The sequence below is a fragment of the Eubalaena glacialis genome, chromosome 3, assembly GCF_028564815.1.
Source record: "Eubalaena glacialis isolate mEubGla1 chromosome 3, mEubGla1.1.hap2.+ XY, whole genome shotgun sequence".
In the NCBI taxonomy this organism is placed as follows: Eukaryota; Metazoa; Chordata; class Mammalia; order Artiodactyla; family Balaenidae; genus Eubalaena; species Eubalaena glacialis.
Genome location: NC_083718.1, coordinates 38907507 through 38927273, shown reverse-complemented (window position 1 = coordinate 38927273; position 19767 = coordinate 38907507). Strand labels below are relative to the sequence as shown.

The window sequence follows — 19767 nt, the reverse complement described above, 5'->3', positions numbered from 1 at the left end:
CTGATACTGACAGTATTAGCTTGCCATGAGGCCATAAGCGAGGGAATGTGTGTGGCCTTGGTGAGAGAGCAGAGGTTTGGGAGATGTTGCTTTATATTGGCTTTCAGATCAGGAATTTGTACATATAGCCTGCAAACAACATTTCTTGAAAACATATGAACATTCTTGAGTATGACAGCTCCATGTGAGGGGTCAGAAATGGCAGTCAAGTTCGTTTCACTGGGTAACAGCTGATTTGCAGACTGGAGAACAGGCTTCCTTGTTTACAGACATAACCACAAGGCTGCCAGTTGTGTGCGAAATCCACACAACTACACGGTTGCATTGGGAGAGCGACCAGACAAGTTTTACATGGATTTATTTCAGAGAGGGAAATGCTTCTTGTAAGGCTCTGTCAGTTTAAAAAGCAAAAAGAATGACCACCCACCTTTCCCAATTCGACCCCTACATATCATAAATATGATAGCTACATACCTGCACCTGACTACATACATCACGAGTTTGATGAATGGAAAGCCCCTAAAAGGATATCAACAAAACGAAGTTAGATCTTGATGTAAATACATCACCAGTTAAATCCAGTTAATACAACTATTTAGTATTATGTACAGTATCCATACAGAATTGTGTATAAAAATAAATAAGCTCAAAAGAAGGACCTGGAGGGCTCTGCTACAGAGAAAACTGAACAGAATTCAGCCGACTGGCTTGGTGATAACTCTCTGAACTGCTGAGAGGCCCCTTCAGTTCCTATGTTCAGGATGGTTGAGATTTCAGTCTCACTTCTTTAAATGGTGATATTAATCGTTCTCTAATTTACCACTCTGTGTGACGAGGATGGACCTGAGATTAAGTGTCTCACCAAGAAGATAGGAAACCACAGAGTTGTTAAACTCAAGTGCAAAGACTGGAGATTCAACACTATAGTTTATGCAACAGCAATTCACATTACCATTTGCAAAAAATTAGTTGGTTGTCCAATAGGGATTATAAACATCCATTTAACATGAGCTACTGAACAGATACTTTACACAGTAACTCCTTCAAGTACTATTTAAAATCAATTCTCTTTGTTTTCTGAAGCAATTGTTAACCCCCAATTTCATGAATACTACCAAGTAAGTCACTTGAAAATCATCTAGAGCAATCTATTTCACTTAGCAAGCCTAAAGCTATAATTCAACAATTTTATTTACTGTTCTATGACAAAAATTACTATGAACAGCTATCCCTTGGATAAGTAATCAGCTAAAGCTAGCTTGACTCACTAAATCTGATTTACTGAGTTAATAAGCCAGTTGATTTAGAATAGGTCTAATGCAGATTTCTCATCCATTCTGCATTAAACTACTTCCCATGCCTAAAATATCTTTTTCCCATTCGTACATATCCAAATTCCTACTTCTGTGCTGTAAGGCTTGGCTCAACTACACCTGCCCTTAGTGAAACTTTTCTCACCTGCACAATTGGAGATAATTTTAGTCTCCTCATGACTCCCACGGGGTTACCTCTGTTGTGACACTTGAGAAACAACATGAAACTCCCAATTACTTTTTGGTTTTCTTCCGTAGAGGGCTCATTAGGCATAAGCCATGTGTGAGTTATATTTTTTCCTCTACAGAAAGCACCAGAGACCGCTCACGTAATAGAAGTTCCAAAATAAAGAATTCTGAACGACTGAAAAAGACAGGGAATGCAAACATATTACCTGTTGCTTTTTGCACGTTCTGCAGTACGCCACGGCAGGAAACCAGACACACCAGGTGGTAGAGGTTCAGGACCATAACACTCTTTACCAGCAGAGTGTTTCCTTCCATTACTTACAGGTTTCTTTGTGGCCAATCCTATGTTTGACAAAGCACGAAAGAAGGAATCAAGATGCACCAAAGGTCTACAGAGCAACTCTCAAACGTGTACAGTTTGAAAGGAATCAAACAGGCACTGGACGATGATGCCAAGGCCATTAAAAAAAGGATCGTTTTGTAAAAAGGTTTTACATAAACCAGCATTTTTTAAAAGTATAAGTTCTCTACAGTAACAAGTTATTTTAACTAAAACAAAAGTATTGAGATGTGCAGAAATGGAAAAATAAATTTTTTAAAAATCCCAAAGTATGATACATTTTATGTATCATACAGAAACACTCAAGTTTATTGTATCTTAGAACACCTTTGGCATTTCTGAATCTCAAGGATAGCGAAACACAGGTACACCCATGACTTCTGCCAAACAGAATCTTCAGAATTAGACCAAAACTTCAATTTAAGATGAATTTTTCTATGTAAAAACAATAAAAGTTATAAGACTGCAAGTTGCTGGGTGGTACGTGAGTCAATGTTACTCTCCTATAAGCCTGTCAACCTTCACTGCTCCTTTGATTTCATATAGACAACACACAAAAAAACAAATGAAACCCACTGGATAAAAGAGTGAAATGTGGAGACTTATCCTATATTTCAGTAGTAAAGAGGCAAGTATCTTTATATGAAATATTTGGTTGCAAAAACTAGACCTATGTGTTAACATTTTATTTAGAACAAGCCATATATTAAAATTCACATTTAAATATTTAATTTGAATTTACTGAAAACAAACATCATAGGTTAAAATGGTTATATTTATCCTTCAAATCTACTATATTTCATGTTATTTTATTTATTTATATTAATAGATCTTTATTGGAGCATAATTGCTTCACAATTCTGCGTTAGTTTCTGTTGCACAACAAAGCAAATCAGCCATATGCATACACATGTCCCCATATCCCCTCCCTCTTGAGCCTCCCTCCCACCCTCCCTATCCCACCCCTCTAGGTCATCGCAAAGCACCGAGCTGATCTCCCTGTGCTATGCTGCTGCTTTCTACTACATTTTAGCAGCATTAAGATGGAGTGTAAAATAGAGTGTATGTGGTAATATAGGATAACTATTTCATAGAGTGTAGCTTATTGATAATCACCACATGATCCTGTGTGATTTAACATGCCTCTTAAAAATATATAGGAGCTCAGTTCATTTTGTGCTATTTTATTTTGTTTTTTAACTTAATTACCCTCCCCAAAAAATGTCTGTATGCATGTGGTTTGTATGTGTATACCCTTCCTTTACTTTCAGAAACTAATGCAAATACATTTGTATTAAAATTTTTTTAATTACACTTTTCATGTTAGGAGATAAAAGAAAATTTCTAATAAAAGTTCCCATCTTTTTTAGGCATACATAATTACAATATAAATGTGACACAATTCACACCATTATCTTACCCCTATACTCACCTGGATCTAAGTATATACCCACCTATTGATTTGGCTTACCTCTATGTCTCCAAATAACTGAGGCAAATACAAAAAATAGCCCAAGAAATAAAATTACTCTTAAAATAGCTCAATGAGCTTGTATACTTCAGTTACATTTCCACTTTGTTTAATCACGCTAAATAAAAAAAAAATTTTAATTGTTTTATTCTCATTCCATGATGCCGTATTATATACCATCAAGTACTAATACTACAGAATTCCTAATATGTTTTACATATACATGTTTTATTTATATATATTTCCATTTCTAATATTATAGCAAAAGGCAACTTAGCTATTTTAAGAATGCTTTACATATCATATAAATTTTTAATGATAATATGTAATTAGTGTGATACCACAAATCTTAACTTCTTTGTATGTACTATTTGATTATTAAAATATCACTGTCTTGAAATAACAATTGGCAGACAAATCATAAGCTTTTTTTTGACTTCATAAACACTCTTAACAACTTCTATTTAATACACTATTGTCCAAGCAAGTTGATTAATGGAGAATCAAAAACATACATCTTTAAGAAGAAAAAGAAAAGTTGTATTTATGAAGATGTTTACAATAGTTTATTTTAGGTTATTTCCAATTTTTCACCAACTTAAAAAATGGACCAACTCAATGAAACCTTCTGAATCCAATGTTAAAAAGTATAACTATGAATCATAAAATTTAGTATGAAAAGATAAGAATGGCAAATTATACTGAAGTTATGTGGAATTATGTTTATAGACAACAGGAAGAGAAAATAAAAATGTAAACAATGCTAGATAGGATAATGAGATTAGAGATGGTCTTTAAAATTTTTCATTGTTATGCTAATACAATACCTTTATAAAACCTAAAAATCTTGAAACAACACATTTTTTTAAAATTGTGGTAAAATACACAAAACAGAAAATTTATCATTTCAACCATTTTAAAGTGGACAGTTCAGTGATATTATGTCAACAAATTTTTAAAACTTTCAGATGGCACCTGAATAAAATAAGTGTTGTCCATTGGTGATTTTAATATATCTGGTATATAACTAAAGTCACCACAAAACTTTTTCTGGGAAATTGGCAGATCATAAACATAAAAAATTTATTTTGCTTTATATTAAACCTTATTGTTTTACTATTTCAAAATTCAAATTTACTCACAAGGAAGAGTCAGTTTCATATTAGATTTGGTCTAACAAATGCTGCTCCTGCTATTCATTCTTATCACCAAAAAAAAAAGGACTATTTGTGACTTAACGATAATATATTCCAGAAAATTAAAAGTTAAGGTCTCTTAGAAACAATACAAACGTTATCAGTAGAAGCGTTATCAGTAGAACTCAGATTTTCAACTGCGAAGGGGTCGGCACCCCTGACCCCCACATTGTTCAAGGGACAACTGTATACGATGAGGAAAGTTAAACACATTGAGTTTTAAAAACTGTCAATACGTGAACAAACTCTTTTTGTTTTGCTATGTGTTAATCAATTTAAAAAAAAAATGTCACAACATACCAACAAGTGGATTTTTTCTTACATCCAGAATGACCAGAGTTCTGTTGGTTTCAAGGGCCTTTAGTAAAGCCTTTGCTCCTTCACTGCTGAGGCCACACTGCTGCAGGTCAAGTGCTTTCGATGAAAGACAAAAGGTCACTTGCGAAGTCTATACAGATTTCACATATAGACAACACTCATTTTCTCACGTGTGGAAGAGTCCTCCACAAGACCAGCCATGGCAGGTTTGTAATTTTGGGTATGGAAAAAAACAGAAACGTATACGCACACACATAATGCATAATCCAATCTAAAAACCTCTTTTTGGATGTGCAATGATAACCCTGCCTTTAGTACCAAAAAATCATCCAACATATTTTACAATTATAGAACTGAAGAATAACTGTATATAACCTATGAGCAAAAAACATCACAAAATGAATCTCAGTTCATAATTAGGAAGGGCGGCAGTGGCATGTAAACCTCACAAGCAAAAACTGGTGGAGCTCAGAAATGCACTGCATTCTTTTGATCATGATCTTGAGCTTCAAATCACACTTGAAACTAGTTAAAAGGGGAAAATGAAAGAGAAGAAATGTAATAACTGTTAGTTTTAGTACAAAAAAGACAAGTCTAAGAGGATACAAATAATAACAAATTCAAACAATGTGTGAATACACAATACATACTAAAAACCTATCATGAAAGTATGATGGTCAAGAACTCTCTCAGTAAAAGGTCAGACAAAAACTAGAACAAATGATCATGAATTCTAGTAGTTCTGGAGCTGAACAACCTACTCATTTAAACAAAAGGGATCATCACAAAAGCACAGGTATTAAAAAATATTACATGAAAGGCAACTATCATGAGTCATTTTTTTAAGTGTTGTGTGGACCATCACATTAAAATAACTGGAGTCTTTCAACACCCCACGGCACACAGAAATCGAAAGTCAGACATATGGATCTGACAGGATAGGATACAACCGTTACAAACTCTCACTACAGAAGAATGGACACAGGGTATAATTAACCAAGTAGCCAAATTAATACAAACAGCCAGTAAACCCACCAGTAAATCAAATGAATACAAAATAAAACAAAACGTGGTTATTCTCCTATCAGATTAAGCCAAGCCTTTAAAATGTGTATACCCTTTTGATCCAACAACTCTCTTTCTAAGTATTTAACCAAAAGAAATAGTCAGAGATATAGGCAAGGATACATATCAGAGTACTATTTGGAACTGAAAAACTGGACATAGCTTATATACAAGAATGGATAAGCTATGTGTACTGTGACATATTCATATAATGGAACACTGAACAGTCACAGAAAATCATGCAGTAGATGCAAATTTACTGACTTGCTAAGATGCTCACACTAAATTAACTGAAAAAAGTTATGAAATTTGGAGTAATCCCACTTGCATGAAAAAGGGAGAGGTACTCACTTTTGTAGTTTTACACTTTTTTAAAAGTGCTACAAGCCAGTGTTTGTGTGAGGCAGGCTTCACATCCACTGTTGGGGTGGACTACAAATTGGCATAGCATTTCTGGATGGTAATTTGGCAATGTGTATCAAAAGTCTTAAAAAGGCAGAAGCAAGAAGAACTACAATCCTGCAGCCTGTGGGACAAAAACCACATTCACAGAAAGATAGAAAAGATGAAAAGGCAGAGGGCTAGGTACCATATGAAGGAACAAGCTAAAACCCCAGAAAAACAACTCAATGAAATAGAGATAGGCAACCTTCCAGAAAAAGAATTCAGAATAATGATAGTGAAGATGATCCAGGACCTCGGAAAAACAACAGAGGCAAAGATCGAGAAGATGCAAGAAATGTTTAACAAAGACCTAGAAGAATTAAAGAACAAACAAACAGAGATGAACAATACAATAACTGAAATGAAAACAAAACTAGAAGGAATCAATAGCAGAATAACTGAGGCAGAAGAACGGATAAGTGACCTGGAAGACAGAATGGTGGAATTCACTGCTGCAGAACAGAATAAAGAAAAAAGAATGAAAAGAAATGAAGACAGCCTAAGAGACCTCTGGGACAACATTAAACGCAACAACATTCGCATTAGGGGTCCCAGAAGGAGAAGAGAGAGAGAAAGGACCAGAGAAAATATTTGAAGAGATTATAGTCGAAAACTTCCCTAGCATGGGAAAGGAACTAGCCACCCAAGTCCAGGAAGCGCAGCGAGTCCCATACAGAATAAACCCAAGGAGAAACACGCTGAGACACATAGTAATCAAAGTGGCAAAAAGTAAAGACAAAGAAAAATTACTGAAAGCAATACTGAGGGAAAAACGACAAAAAACATACAAGGGAACTCCCTTAAGGTTAACAGTTGATTTCTCAGCAGAAACTCTACAAGCCAGAAGGGAGTGGCATGATATACTTAAAGTGATGAAAGGGAGGAACCTACAACCAAGATTACTCTACCCGGCAAGGATCTCATTCAGATTCGATGGAGAAATCAAAAGCTTTACAGACAAGCAAAAGCTAAGAGAATTCAGCACCACCAAACCAGCTCTACAACAAATGCTAAAGGAACTTCTCTAAGTGGGAAACACAAGAGAAGAAAGGGATCTACAAAAACAAACCCAAAACAATTAAGAAAATGGTCATAGGAACATATATATCGATAATTACCTTAAACGTGAATGGATTAAATGCTCCAACCAAAAGACACAGGCTTGCTGAATGGATACAAAAACAAGACACACAAATATGCTGTCTACAAGAGACCCACTTCAGACCTAGGGACACATACAGACTGAAAGTGAGGGGATGGAAAAAGATATTCCATGCAAATGGAAATCAAAATAAAGCTGGAGTAGCTATACCCATATCACATAAAATAGACTTTAAAATAAAGAATGTTACAAGAGACAAGGAAGGACACTACCTAATGATCAAGGGATCAATCCAAGAAGAAGATATAACAATTATAAATATATATGCACCCAACATAGGAGCACCTCAATACATAAGGCAACTGCTAACAGCTATAACAGAGGAAATCGACAGTAACACAATAATAGTGGGGGACTTTAACACCTCACTTACACCAATGGACAGATCATCCAAAATGAAAATAAATAAGGAAACAGAAGCTCTAAATGACACAAAAGACCAGATAGATTTAACTGATATTTATAGGAGATTCCATCCAAAAGCTGCAGATTACACTTTCCTCTCAAGTGCGCACGGAACACTCTCCAGGATAGATCACATCTTGGGTCACAAATCAAGCCTCAGTAAAGTTAAGAAAATTGAAATCATATCAAGCATCCTTTCTGACCACAACACTATGAGATTAGAAATCAATTACAGGGGAAAAAAACCGTAAAAAACACAAACACATGGAGGCTAAATAATACATTACTAAATAACCAAGAGATCACTGCAGAAATCAAAGAGGAAATCAAAAAATACCTAGAGACAAATGACAATGAAAACACGACGATCCAAAACCTACGGGATGCAACAAAAGCAGTTCTAAGAGGGAATTTTATAGCTATACAAGCCTACCTCAAGAAACAAGAAAAATCTCAAGTAAACAATCTAACCTTACACCTAAAGGAACTAGAGAAAGAAGAACAAACAAAACCCAAAGTTAGCAGAAGGAAAGAAATCATAAAGATCAGAGCAGAAATAAGTGAAATAGAAACAAAGAAAACAATAGCAAAGATCAATAAAACTAAAAGCTGGTTCTTTGAGAAGATAAACAAAATTGATAAACCATTAGCCAGACTCAACAAGAGAAAAAGGGAGAAGACTCAAATCAATAGAATTAGAAATGAAAAAGGAGAGGTTACAACAGACGCTACAGAAATACAGAGCATCCTAAGAGACTACTACAAGCAACTTTATGCCAATAAAATGGACAACCTGGAAGAAATGGAAAATTCTTAGAAAAGTATAACCTTCCAAGACTGAACCAGGAAGAAACAGTAAATATGAACAGACCAATCACAAGGAATGAAATTGAAACTGTGATTAAAAATCTTCCAACAAACAAAAGTGCAGGACCAGATGGCTTCACAGGTGAATTCTATCAAACATTTAGAGAAGGGCTAACACCCATCTTTCTCAAACTCTTCCAAAAAATTGCAGAGGAAGGAACACTCCCAAACTCATTCTATGAGGCCACCATCACCCTGATACCAAAACCAGACAAAGATACTACAAAAAAAGAAAATTACAGACCAATATCACTGATGAATATAGATGCAAAAATCCTCAACAAAATACTAGCAAACAGAATCCAACAACACATTAAAAGGATCATACACCATGATCAAGTGGGATTTATCCCAGGGATGCAAGGATTCTTCAATATACGCAAATCAATCAATGTGATACACCATATTAACAAATTGAAGAATAAAAACCATATGATCATCTCAATAGATGCAGAAAAAGCTTTTGACAAAATTCAACACCCATTTATGATAAAAACTCTCCAGAAAGTGGGTATAGAGGGAACCTACCTCAACATAATAAAGGCCATATACGACAAACCCACAGCAAACATCATTCTCAATGGTGAAAAACTGTAAGCATTTCCTCTAAGATCAGGAACGAGACAAGGATGTCCACTCTCACCACTATTATTCAACATAGTTTTGGAAGTCCTAGCCACAGCAATCAGAGAAGAAAAAGAAATAAAAGGAATACAAATTGGAAAAGAAGAAGTAAAACTGTCACTGTGTGCAGATGACATGATACTATACATAGAGAATCCTAAAGATGCCACCAGAAAACTACTAGAGCTAATCAATGAATTTGGTAAAGTTGCAGGATACAAAATTAATGCACAGAAATCTCTTGCATTCCTATACACTAATGATGAAAAATCTGAAAGAGCAATTACGGAAACACTCCCATTTACCACTGCAACCAAAAGAATAAAATACCTAGGAATAAACCTACCTAAGGAGACAAAAGACCTGTATGCAGAAAACTATAAGACACTGATGAAACAAATTAAAGATGATACCAACAGATGGAGAGATACACCATGTTCTTGGATTGGAAGAATCAATATCATGAAAATGACTATACTACCCAAAGCAATCTACAGATTCAATGCAATCCCTATCAAATTACCAATGGCATTTTTTACGGAACTAAAACAAATCATCTTAAAATTTGTATGGAGACACAAAAGACCCCGAAGAGCCAAAGCAGTCTTGAGGGAATAAAACAGAGCTGGAGGAATCAGACTCCCTGACTTCAGCCTATACTACAAAGCTACAGTAATCAAGACAATATGGTACTGGCACAAAAACAGAAACATAGATCAATGAAACAAGATACAAAGCCCAGAGATAAACCCACACACCTATGGTCAACTAATCTATGACAAAGGAGGCCAAGATAGACAATGGAGAAAAGACAGTCTCTTCAATAAGTGGTGTTGGGAAAACTGGACAGCTACATGTAAAAGAATGAAATTAGAACACTCCTTAACACCATACACAAAAATAAACTCAAAATGGATTCGAGACCTAAATGTAAGACCAGACACTATAAAACTCTTAGAGGAAAACATAGGAAGAACACTCTTTGACATAAATCACAGCAAGATCTTTTTTGATCCACCTCCTAGAGTAATGGAAATAAAAACAAAAATAAACAAATGGGACCTAATGAAACTTCAAAGCTTTTGCACAGCAAAGGAAACCATAAACAAGATGAAAAGACAATCCTCAGAATGGGAGAAAATATTTGCAAACGAATCAACGGACAAAGGATTAATCTCCAAAATAGATAAACAGCTCATGCAGCTCAATATTAAAGAAACAAACAACCCAATCCAAAAATGGGCAGAAGACCTAAATAGACATTTCTCCAAAGAAGACATACAGATGGCCAAGAAGCACATGAAAAGCTGCTCAACATCACTAATTATTAGAGAAATGCAAATCAAATCTACAATGAGGTATCACCTCACACCAGTTAGAATGGGCATCATCAGAAAATCTACAAACAACAAATGCTGGAGAGGGTGTGGACGAAAGGGAACCCTCTTACACTGTTGGTGGGAATGTAAATTGATACAGCCACTATGGAGAACAGTATGGAGGTTCCTTAAAAAACTAAATATAGAATTACCATATGATCCAGCAATCCCACTACTGGGCATATACCCAGAGAAAACCATAATTCAAAAAGACACATGCACCCCAATGTTCATTGCAGCGCTATTTACAATAGCCAGGGCATGGAAGCAACCTAAATGCCCATCGAGAGACGAATGGATAAAGAAGTTGTGGCACATATGTTCAATGGAATATTATTCAGCCATAAAAAGGAATGAAATTGAGTCACTTGTTGAGATGTGGATGGATCTACAGACTGTCATACAGAGTGAAGTAAGTCAGAAAGAGAAAAACAAATATCGTATATTAATGCATGTATGTGGAACCTAGAAAAATGGTACAGATGAACCGGTTTGCAGGACAGAAGTTGAGACACAGATGTAGCGAACAAACATATGGACACCAAGGGGGGAAAACCACGGTGGCGTGGGGATGGTGGTGTGCTGAATTGGGGGATTGGGATTGACATGTATACACTGATGTGTATAAAATTGATGACTAATAAGAACCTGCAGTATTAAAAAAAAAAGTCTTAAAAATCTGTCACATTTAGTCATTCCACTTCTAGGACCTTATTCTACAGAAGTAATCCCAATGGACACAGAGATGTATATACAACGTATTCACATTGTTTCTGACAGGGAAAAGCAAACTGTAAATCTAATGGCAAAGAATTGATTAAACTATGGGACATCAATACGATGGAATACTACATGATACATCATTAAGTGAAAAAGCAGGAATATGAAATAGCAAGTATACTACAATTCTATTTTTGTAATCCCTAAGTGTACAAATATATTTATAGAAAAATAAAAGACTGAAAGTGTATGCACCAAAATTAACAGTGATTATGTCTGGGTATTAAGATTATAGGTAATTGTTCTCTTGTTACTCTGTATTTTCTGTAAAGAATATACACAACTCTTAGAGAAAGTTTAAAAGCAAAATAAAAGCCAACAGTAAAATGAGGCTTTAAAAGAAATTCTATCACAATAGTATCATGCCAAAAGCTAAGCATATATCATATTAAAAATTCAATATTTTCAATTTTAGAATTTACCTGTATAAAGCCATAAATCTTCGCTAAGAGATTCTGCCAAAGCACTTGCACCCAGGTCACCAAAGAGCGTGCTGCAATTCAGAGTGATGCACCTCAAACCAGCCATACAGTCAAGATCAGGTCTCCTGGAATGAAGACTCTCAGCCCAGGTTTCTTCATGCCTTCTGGTAGTCTGATACTTCAAAGATTTAATGGGATGAAATTACGATGCTTGAATAAGGAAACAGGGTGTGCCTACTGAGTATGGCTTATTATGTCAGAGATTTACACACACACATATCAAGCATATATGCCAGGAGAATCAACCTGAGAAATTAAACAGTCAGTTCTGGTTTATGAGTCCAGTGACCCAAATTCTAGTCGGTCAGTGATTAGATTCCAGCCACTGGATGACCTGCTTTTGAACAGTTATGTAAAGTTGGACAACTCAATTACAGTCTATGAATTATTTTCCTTATCTTCTAAGTCAGGGAACTGGTTCTAAATTCTATCATTGCTGAGGCTCTAAATTTCATCATTCTGTCCTCCAACGGTCTCCAAACACCTGACTGGGCAACCCATAAGAAAACTTTTTAATATGCATCTTATTTTTTAACAAATTATATACACGAAGTTCTATACATATAATGTATGTACGTTATAAACTACACAGATATATTTTAAATGATACAAAGCTAAATAGGTTCTAATATTTTCTTTTCCTAACTCCTAAGGCATTATTTTATTTATTTTTAAAAAATATTTGTTTGTTTATTTGTTTGTTTGGCTGTGCCGGGTCTTTAGTTGCAGCATGCCGGATCTTTTAGTTGTGGCATGTGGGCTCTTAGTTACGGCAGGCACGTGGGATCTAGTTCCTTGAGCAGGGATCGAACCCAGGCCCCCTGCATTGGGAGCGCAGAGTCTTAACTGCTGGACCGCCAGGGAAGTCCCAAGCATTATTTTAAAAACTATATTTACAAAATGTATCTCACATGTTACCTAGGGTATGCACACAAACTTTAGAGGCCTGGACTATGCAGAGCCAGTTTGATGTGCCTTGGGAAAATAATGGTTTGACATTTAACCACAAGTCTTGTCTTAAAGACATTCAATTCTTTATATTCATAAAATAAATTTGGGTAACAGGGAACACTGACTTTAAATGGAAAAAGTCTTATTACATTCTTGAAAAAATAAAAGACTCAAAGTGCCTTTGATACTCTAAAAGGAAAATCATTAGTGTCATTTTTCTATTAACAATAACTTATAAAAGCTCCAAGCACAAATAATACCAATCACTTATACAGTGCTTAGTATGTGCCAGGCACTATTTATACAAATGAGTTCATTTAAACCTCATAATGAGGCATAGATGTTAAGTGATTTGCCCATGGTCAAATGCTATGAAAAGGGAGAAAGGGAATTTGAACCTAGGCCATTTGGCTTCGGCACCCAAGTTCTTGACTGTTTTCTACCCCAGGGGTTAATGGACTTGCCCTGTATAGGCTCAAAGAATTTTTCAGTTTTTCAAATCTAAATTTAAACATTTCCAGCTTTCTGGGCTTTACAGTTTCTGGTGTAACTACTCTGCCCCACTGGTGTAGGGTGAAAGTAGCCACAACTACCATGTAAACAATGGGTGCAACTATGTTCCAAAAAACTTTCTTTACAAAACCAGGCGACGGGCTGGATCTGGCCCACCAGCCATAGTTTACCTATCCCTGATCTGCACCATCAAACTATTAAAAAGGCTTCATGTCAAATTATTAAATAACTTTAGGCCTAAATACAGTCATTATAACCACTGTAAAGTTGTTAAGGCATTATTTTAAAAACTGTATTTACAAATCGCTGATGTAGTGATTTTTTGACTTTATAAACTACAGCAGCTAATAAACACTTGATTCATTTAAGTCTTGAAGACTATAATGGCATACTTTCTTCACAGTATCACAATCAAAGTTTTCAGTAACTAAAAATACATAAAAGTATTATTATGTATTATATATTAAATCTCTTATTTCTAAAATTAAGTGGACTATCTTTACTAAATGGTAGAATCCCAAACTGAAAACTGGTCATATTCTTTCAACAAAACGAAAGCTGCACTCACATGTATTAAAAGACAAAAATTAACTGCCATCTGTATCAATATGTTAATATGCTTCAATCACATATGTTTTCATGGAAGTTTAAACATAAAATCACCTTTAAGATCTTGACCATGTGATCTGCTCCCTGCCATTTCAGATTATAGCCTGTGAAATCTACTGTCTTAAGAGTGATAGAGTTCCTTATACCTGGACAAATAACTGAAAGGAAGAAAAAAACCACACACACAATAAGATGAAGAGCCTGTACATTTGTCAGTCTTAACTTATTTGCTTTTCTTAGGTCAATTGGAGGTTTATAGCCACATTCTTAAAATCATTAACTACAATCTTCCCAAACAGGTAATTGATGAACAGATGCATTCTAAAACTTGTCAGTAACAAAGTGTTATTCCACTTTACAGAAACAGTTTAATTCTATTTAGATACTAAAACTGAATACACTGAATACTGGAAACTTCATTCCCAACCGCTCAGTAAAGTACTACGTACCTTCTGAGACATAGGAAAAAAAGAAAAACCTAAAAAGCGTAAGACTCTTCCTATTTTCATTTCCAATGATACATCCCAACCTTGATGATCAATCAGCGATTTAAATGTCAACTATAAACCCAGTATGTTATGAGGTGCTATGCAGTATATTAGAGCAATATGACAGAGAGGACCTCAAACCCTCTCTTCCCTCAAATTGAAAGGCAGGCTTCCTGACCCCTCCAGGCCACTACTGGACACAGGGAACACACACTAATGTTTCAGGACCCCAACCAACAGTCACCTGCTTTGTGATTACTTCCATGACACACCCCCACTAACACCACTGACTTTGCTGCTCCTACGGGACATTACATATATTTCCTATTTTAACACATACCACAGTGCATTATAATTATGATTGCAGATAGATGTTCTAACAATTTAAAGAGAATGATGACTTTTTTGCTCTTTACATCTTGCTATTTCCCTTCTCATAATATTTCTTGAAGAGAAACCATAAAAATATAAACAAACACAAAAAACAGAAAATATACAAAATGTGTGCTTTGCAGCTTAACACAAACTTAAGTTAATTCTGACATTATCCGGCATGACAAACTTCCATGGTACAAATGAGAATGGACCAAGGTTTGAGCAGGTACAGGAGACAATCCAGGCATGAACAACACCAAGAAAAGGTAGACAGCAAGTAACATGGTATGTAGGAAATCACGAGACCAGTCTGATGGGAAGAGGCTTAAAAAAGACTGAAACTCCTTTCTAAACCTCCATCTCCAATTGGACAATTCGCAAGACACAGGTGCACCAAAGTGGCCGATTTATTCAATCCCTTTAATGGGGAGGAACAGTTTAAAATTTTAACCGTTTAGTTTGCCCCAAAAGCAACTATCAAATGTTGGCAGGACACAATGAAGGCTTACTTTTGTTAACGTAGTTTAGTCTCTCTCTCTCAGAACTAGCCCATTTAGCTCCAGGTTCCTTAGCACACCCGACGCACTTACACAGCATTTAAGAGCTTTACACAACTGGAAGGTCACATCTTTATTTCTTATTGCAGGAACACAACTTCTGGAAACTTTATTTCTGTCAGAACCTGAAGCAAAATTATTGTAAAATGAGTGATTTAAACCATACATTTTATCACCGTTAAAAAGCATCTAAAAAGCAAAAAAAGCATCTGCTCTGTGCTAAGGATTAGAAACGACCACTGCCCTTAAAGCCTCATTAAGGAGGGACATGTATAAACTCAAAATTTCAATCACATGAGATAAAGAACCATAACCTTTATGCACAGAGGTTCCTATGGAGGCAAAAAGTTATATCTAAGTGACGGCTTCATAATAACCCTGAAGTACAATCGAGAAAGATGAGGCTATGCAGAGTTGGAGGAGGTGCAAAGACACTCAAGCCTGACACCTGCTGCGCACTGTAAATACTGCAGGTGGGGATAACTAAACGCCAGGGGTCCAAGTGTGAGAAGGGACAGAAAATAGAGATGTTGGTCGAATCAAGCCTGGGAGACAGCATGGCTTGTATCCCAAAGGTGATGAGCCCTGGGGCTACCACTGGCTGAGTAAGGGTGCCTCCGCTGATTAGAAAAAGGTGCCCCGCTGCTGAAGGACCAATTAGATAAAGGGAGTGATCACAAAAAGCTCCCCTTCCTCAGGGCCAAAGAGCCCCAGGAGGCTTGGCCGAGCACAGTTCAGACTACACGGAACACACGCTGGGGGGCTAGTATGCACTAACTCTGTGTGGGCAAGCCATTAGCAGCATTATTTTAGGCGTATCTTTTCATGATAGAAGATCACTCAACCCAAGTAGGCAGATGAACTTAGAGGAACTGAGTCCAGGGGCCACGAAACCACCCAGGAGCTTCTGCCATAGTCCAGGCAAAATGTAACGTGGATGAAGAAGCAAGTTTAGGAGGAGGCCAAAATCTACAAGCTAGACCCACTGGATGAAAGACATAAAGAAAGTTCAGTGAAGGAACTCTGAAGAGAATGGGCTCTGCAATAAATTTTTCTTACAATCAATATAAAATATTAGGCAAAATTAAGTACAGTGGCCTTTAAGGTCCCTTCCAGCTATAATTTCTTTTGATTTCTAACTTATTACTCTGGTTAAGTAAAGTCCCTTCAGAGGGACAGAACAGTTCCTACACCTGAATGGGATGCAAAGAATAATCTGACTTCTCTTCACGAGGGGATGAGTTGAACTGTCCTTGCAGAAGAGATGACACATGGTGTGAACCCCAGATCCTAGAAGAGGGCCAGGCACACAATAAGTATTCAGCTTTTTGAAAACAAATGAACAATCATTTCCTCTCCTAGATCTTCACACCCTTTCTCTGCTGGCTACTTTCTTTCAGCTTATAAACATCCTCAATGTACCCATTTAAAAAGCCCTCAGACCTATGATTCTTTGGATCTTCTTGTGGGTAACCTAAGTCTCTCCCATGCCTTCAAACACCTGTCCTCCCAAAAAGCCCAGATCTGTACCTTGGGCCCCTCTAAAGTACTGAAGATGAAGTAAGATCCTCTCCCCCTGCCAATCCCTTCGTACTGTGCTCTGTATCTCACAAAAACATGCAGCTGTAAACTGTCACCCACACTTGCTGCCCTCCCTTTTCTAACTGGTCACCAGGCCCCACCCATTCTCTCTCGGATCTGCAAAATCCAGTCCAACATTTTATAACTTGAGTGGGACCCTTAGATTACAATTCACCCTGCACCCAATCAAGTGCTTTCCACATGGAGGTCCGAGTGAGTCTCTAAACCAGAAGTCCATCTCACTGTTCTTTAGGGTTTCCCACAGCCTTCAGGATAAACATCTAAACTTCTGACAGGACAAACAAGGCCCCTTTCTATTGGACCCCAGTAGGTTTCCAGTATCAACTCTCATTTCCTTCCCAAACCCGGAGTTCCATTCCTGTACCTTAGTTTTGCCATATTTTCTTATATTTCTCAAACTCTGACACACACTGCTCCCTCCGGCCACCCCAGGAGCTTCTACATATCCTTAGAAAGGATGGCACCTCCTCCAAGAAGCGTACCCTGAACTTTCCCTTCCAAGATTCTGTGCTCTGCAAAGGGGAAAGGTGGTGGGGAGGGATACATTAGGAGTTTGGGATTAACATATACACACGACTCTATATAAAATAGATAATCAACAAGGACCTACTGCATAGCACAAGGAACTCTACTCCATAACCTGTAACAACCTGTATGGGAAAAGAATCTGAAAAAGAATGGATATATGTATAACGGAATCACTTTGAATCACTTTGCTGTACACCTGAAACTAACACAATATCGTAAATCAACTATCCTCCAACATAAAATAAAAATTAAATTAAAAAAATAAGATTCTGTGCTCTGTAGCACCAGATCTCACTTCTTCCAGAGCACTGACTACTGTGCTTGTGTTTACCTGCCGCCCAGTAGAAGGGGAGATTACCTAGGGCAGAAGCATCGTCTCCAGCAGCCCTTGGTTCTGACAACTCATTCAAGTGCCAGGATACTTCACACACATAACCTGCTTAATTAATTCTAAGAACCCACAGAAAGAGTGGTTTTTCATGTCATTTTACAAGTGTGGGGATTGTACTTCAAAAGTAACCTGCCCAGGCCACAGAGAGCATAAGCCCTGGAATTCAAACCCTAAGCTGCCTTCACACCAGTGCTCTTTCCACTATATGATACGACTATTGGAAAAAAGATTTTTTTTTTCCTGAGCCCTGTTTTAATGGAAAGGAAATAAAGCTGGGATATATCCATTTCCTAAACGCTTTGGCGTGTACCAGGCAAAGTCGTTCAACAGACCAGGTAACATCTGTCGAACAATTAACGATGCTCCAAACTGCGCTAAGTGTTCTACATTGTAGAGTCTACAAGCATTAACAGAATGCGACCTTGTAACCGCCACAGAGAGTGAGTCCCGTTCAGCCCATGCTACAGATGAGAACACTGAGACCTAGAAGCCTTAAGGCACTCGGCCGGGGTCACCGAGCTGGCAGGAGTCCTAGGCCGCACGCCCCGTCTAGTGCACGCACACCCGGGCACTGGGCACCGGTTCTAGCGCCCATCCTCCACCTTGTACCATCTAAAACCCCGCTTCGCAGCGCCCACACGAGAGCCCCTGGAAGCGAGAACTACAAACCCGTCTCACCAAGCCGTGGCTGGAAGAAGCTCTGGATACAGATCGGGGGCAGAGGGTGCTCAGGGGCGGCGCCCAGTCCACCCCGCGGAGGCGGTCGGCGTTGAAGTCCAGCAGGCCCTCCCGCAGGGAGGCGCGCACGGCGGGCAGAGGCACGGGATCCTGCAATGCGCACAGGTCCTCACAGTGCCAGAAAAAGTCGGCCGCGCTGTCGCGGCGCAGCTTCACTGAGTGATTATGGGCCGAGCGCGGCCTCGGGGACGCTGGCTGCAGACAAGATGCCCACACACACCTGGAGGCCCCAGCTGGCGTCCCCGCCCCTCGGGCGGCCACCGCAGTCCAGGGAGTCATAATAAGGAGCAAAGTGGTAAAAGTCCTGCATTCTTCTTCTTCTTGCATTATTTCAAAACCGGCATCGCTGGCGTCAGGCAGTCCGGTAATTGGGTCCGGCGGACCGGTAATTGAGGTCATTTGCCTCGGCGTTATCTGCCTGCCATCTGCTTCCTGAAATGCAAACAGCTACACAGGGTGATTTGCTACAAGCGAGGGCAGGGAGCTTAAGCACCAGATGCAGGATGTCATTTACATAGACAGCTAGAGAGTGATAGGAACAGAATGTAATTTAGCTTTGTGAAAGATAAATCTAGTTACAGACACTACAGATTAGTAACAGTTAAAATAAAACTAGGATCGATTAACCCTTTCAGGCCAGCTTATGTGTCTTCTCTAGCCTGTTCACTGTCCCCTTTACTTTTCTTATTTTCAGGAGAGGAAAAAACTTCATTTCTATTTTTGCTGCAACACTATTATGCTTAGTGAAATAAGTCAGACAGAGAAAGACAAATACGGTATGTTATCACTCGTATGTGGAATCTAAAAAATAAAGAATAAATGTAACAGAAAGGAAATGAACTCACAGATATAGACATCAAAGCAGTGGTTACCAGTGGGTAGAGGAAAGGGGGGAGGGGCAAGATAGGGGGAGGGGAGGGGATTAAGAGGCACAAACTACTATGCATAAAATAAATAAGCTATAAGGATAGCCAGTGTTT

At 37.8% G+C, this 19767-nt stretch overlaps 1 protein-coding gene across 1 annotated transcript in view; it reads right to left on the bottom strand.

Moving 5' to 3' along the window:
• LOC133086965 (centrosomal protein of 78 kDa-like) overlaps positions 1-19186 on the bottom strand; it is a 30800-nt gene extending 11614 nt beyond the window's left edge. The window contains exons 1-5 of the mRNA XM_061183729.1: positions 18728-19186; positions 11976-12153; positions 4810-4923; positions 1709-1844; positions 475-519 (exon numbers count right to left, since the gene is read on the bottom strand). Coding sequence (XP_061039712.1) covers positions 475-519; positions 1709-1844; positions 4810-4923; positions 11976-12153; positions 18728-19186 — 932 coding nt within the window. The remainder of the gene's footprint in view (positions 1-474; positions 520-1708; positions 1845-4809; positions 4924-11975; positions 12154-18727) is intronic.
• Between the last annotated feature and the right edge of the window lie 581 nt (positions 19187-19767).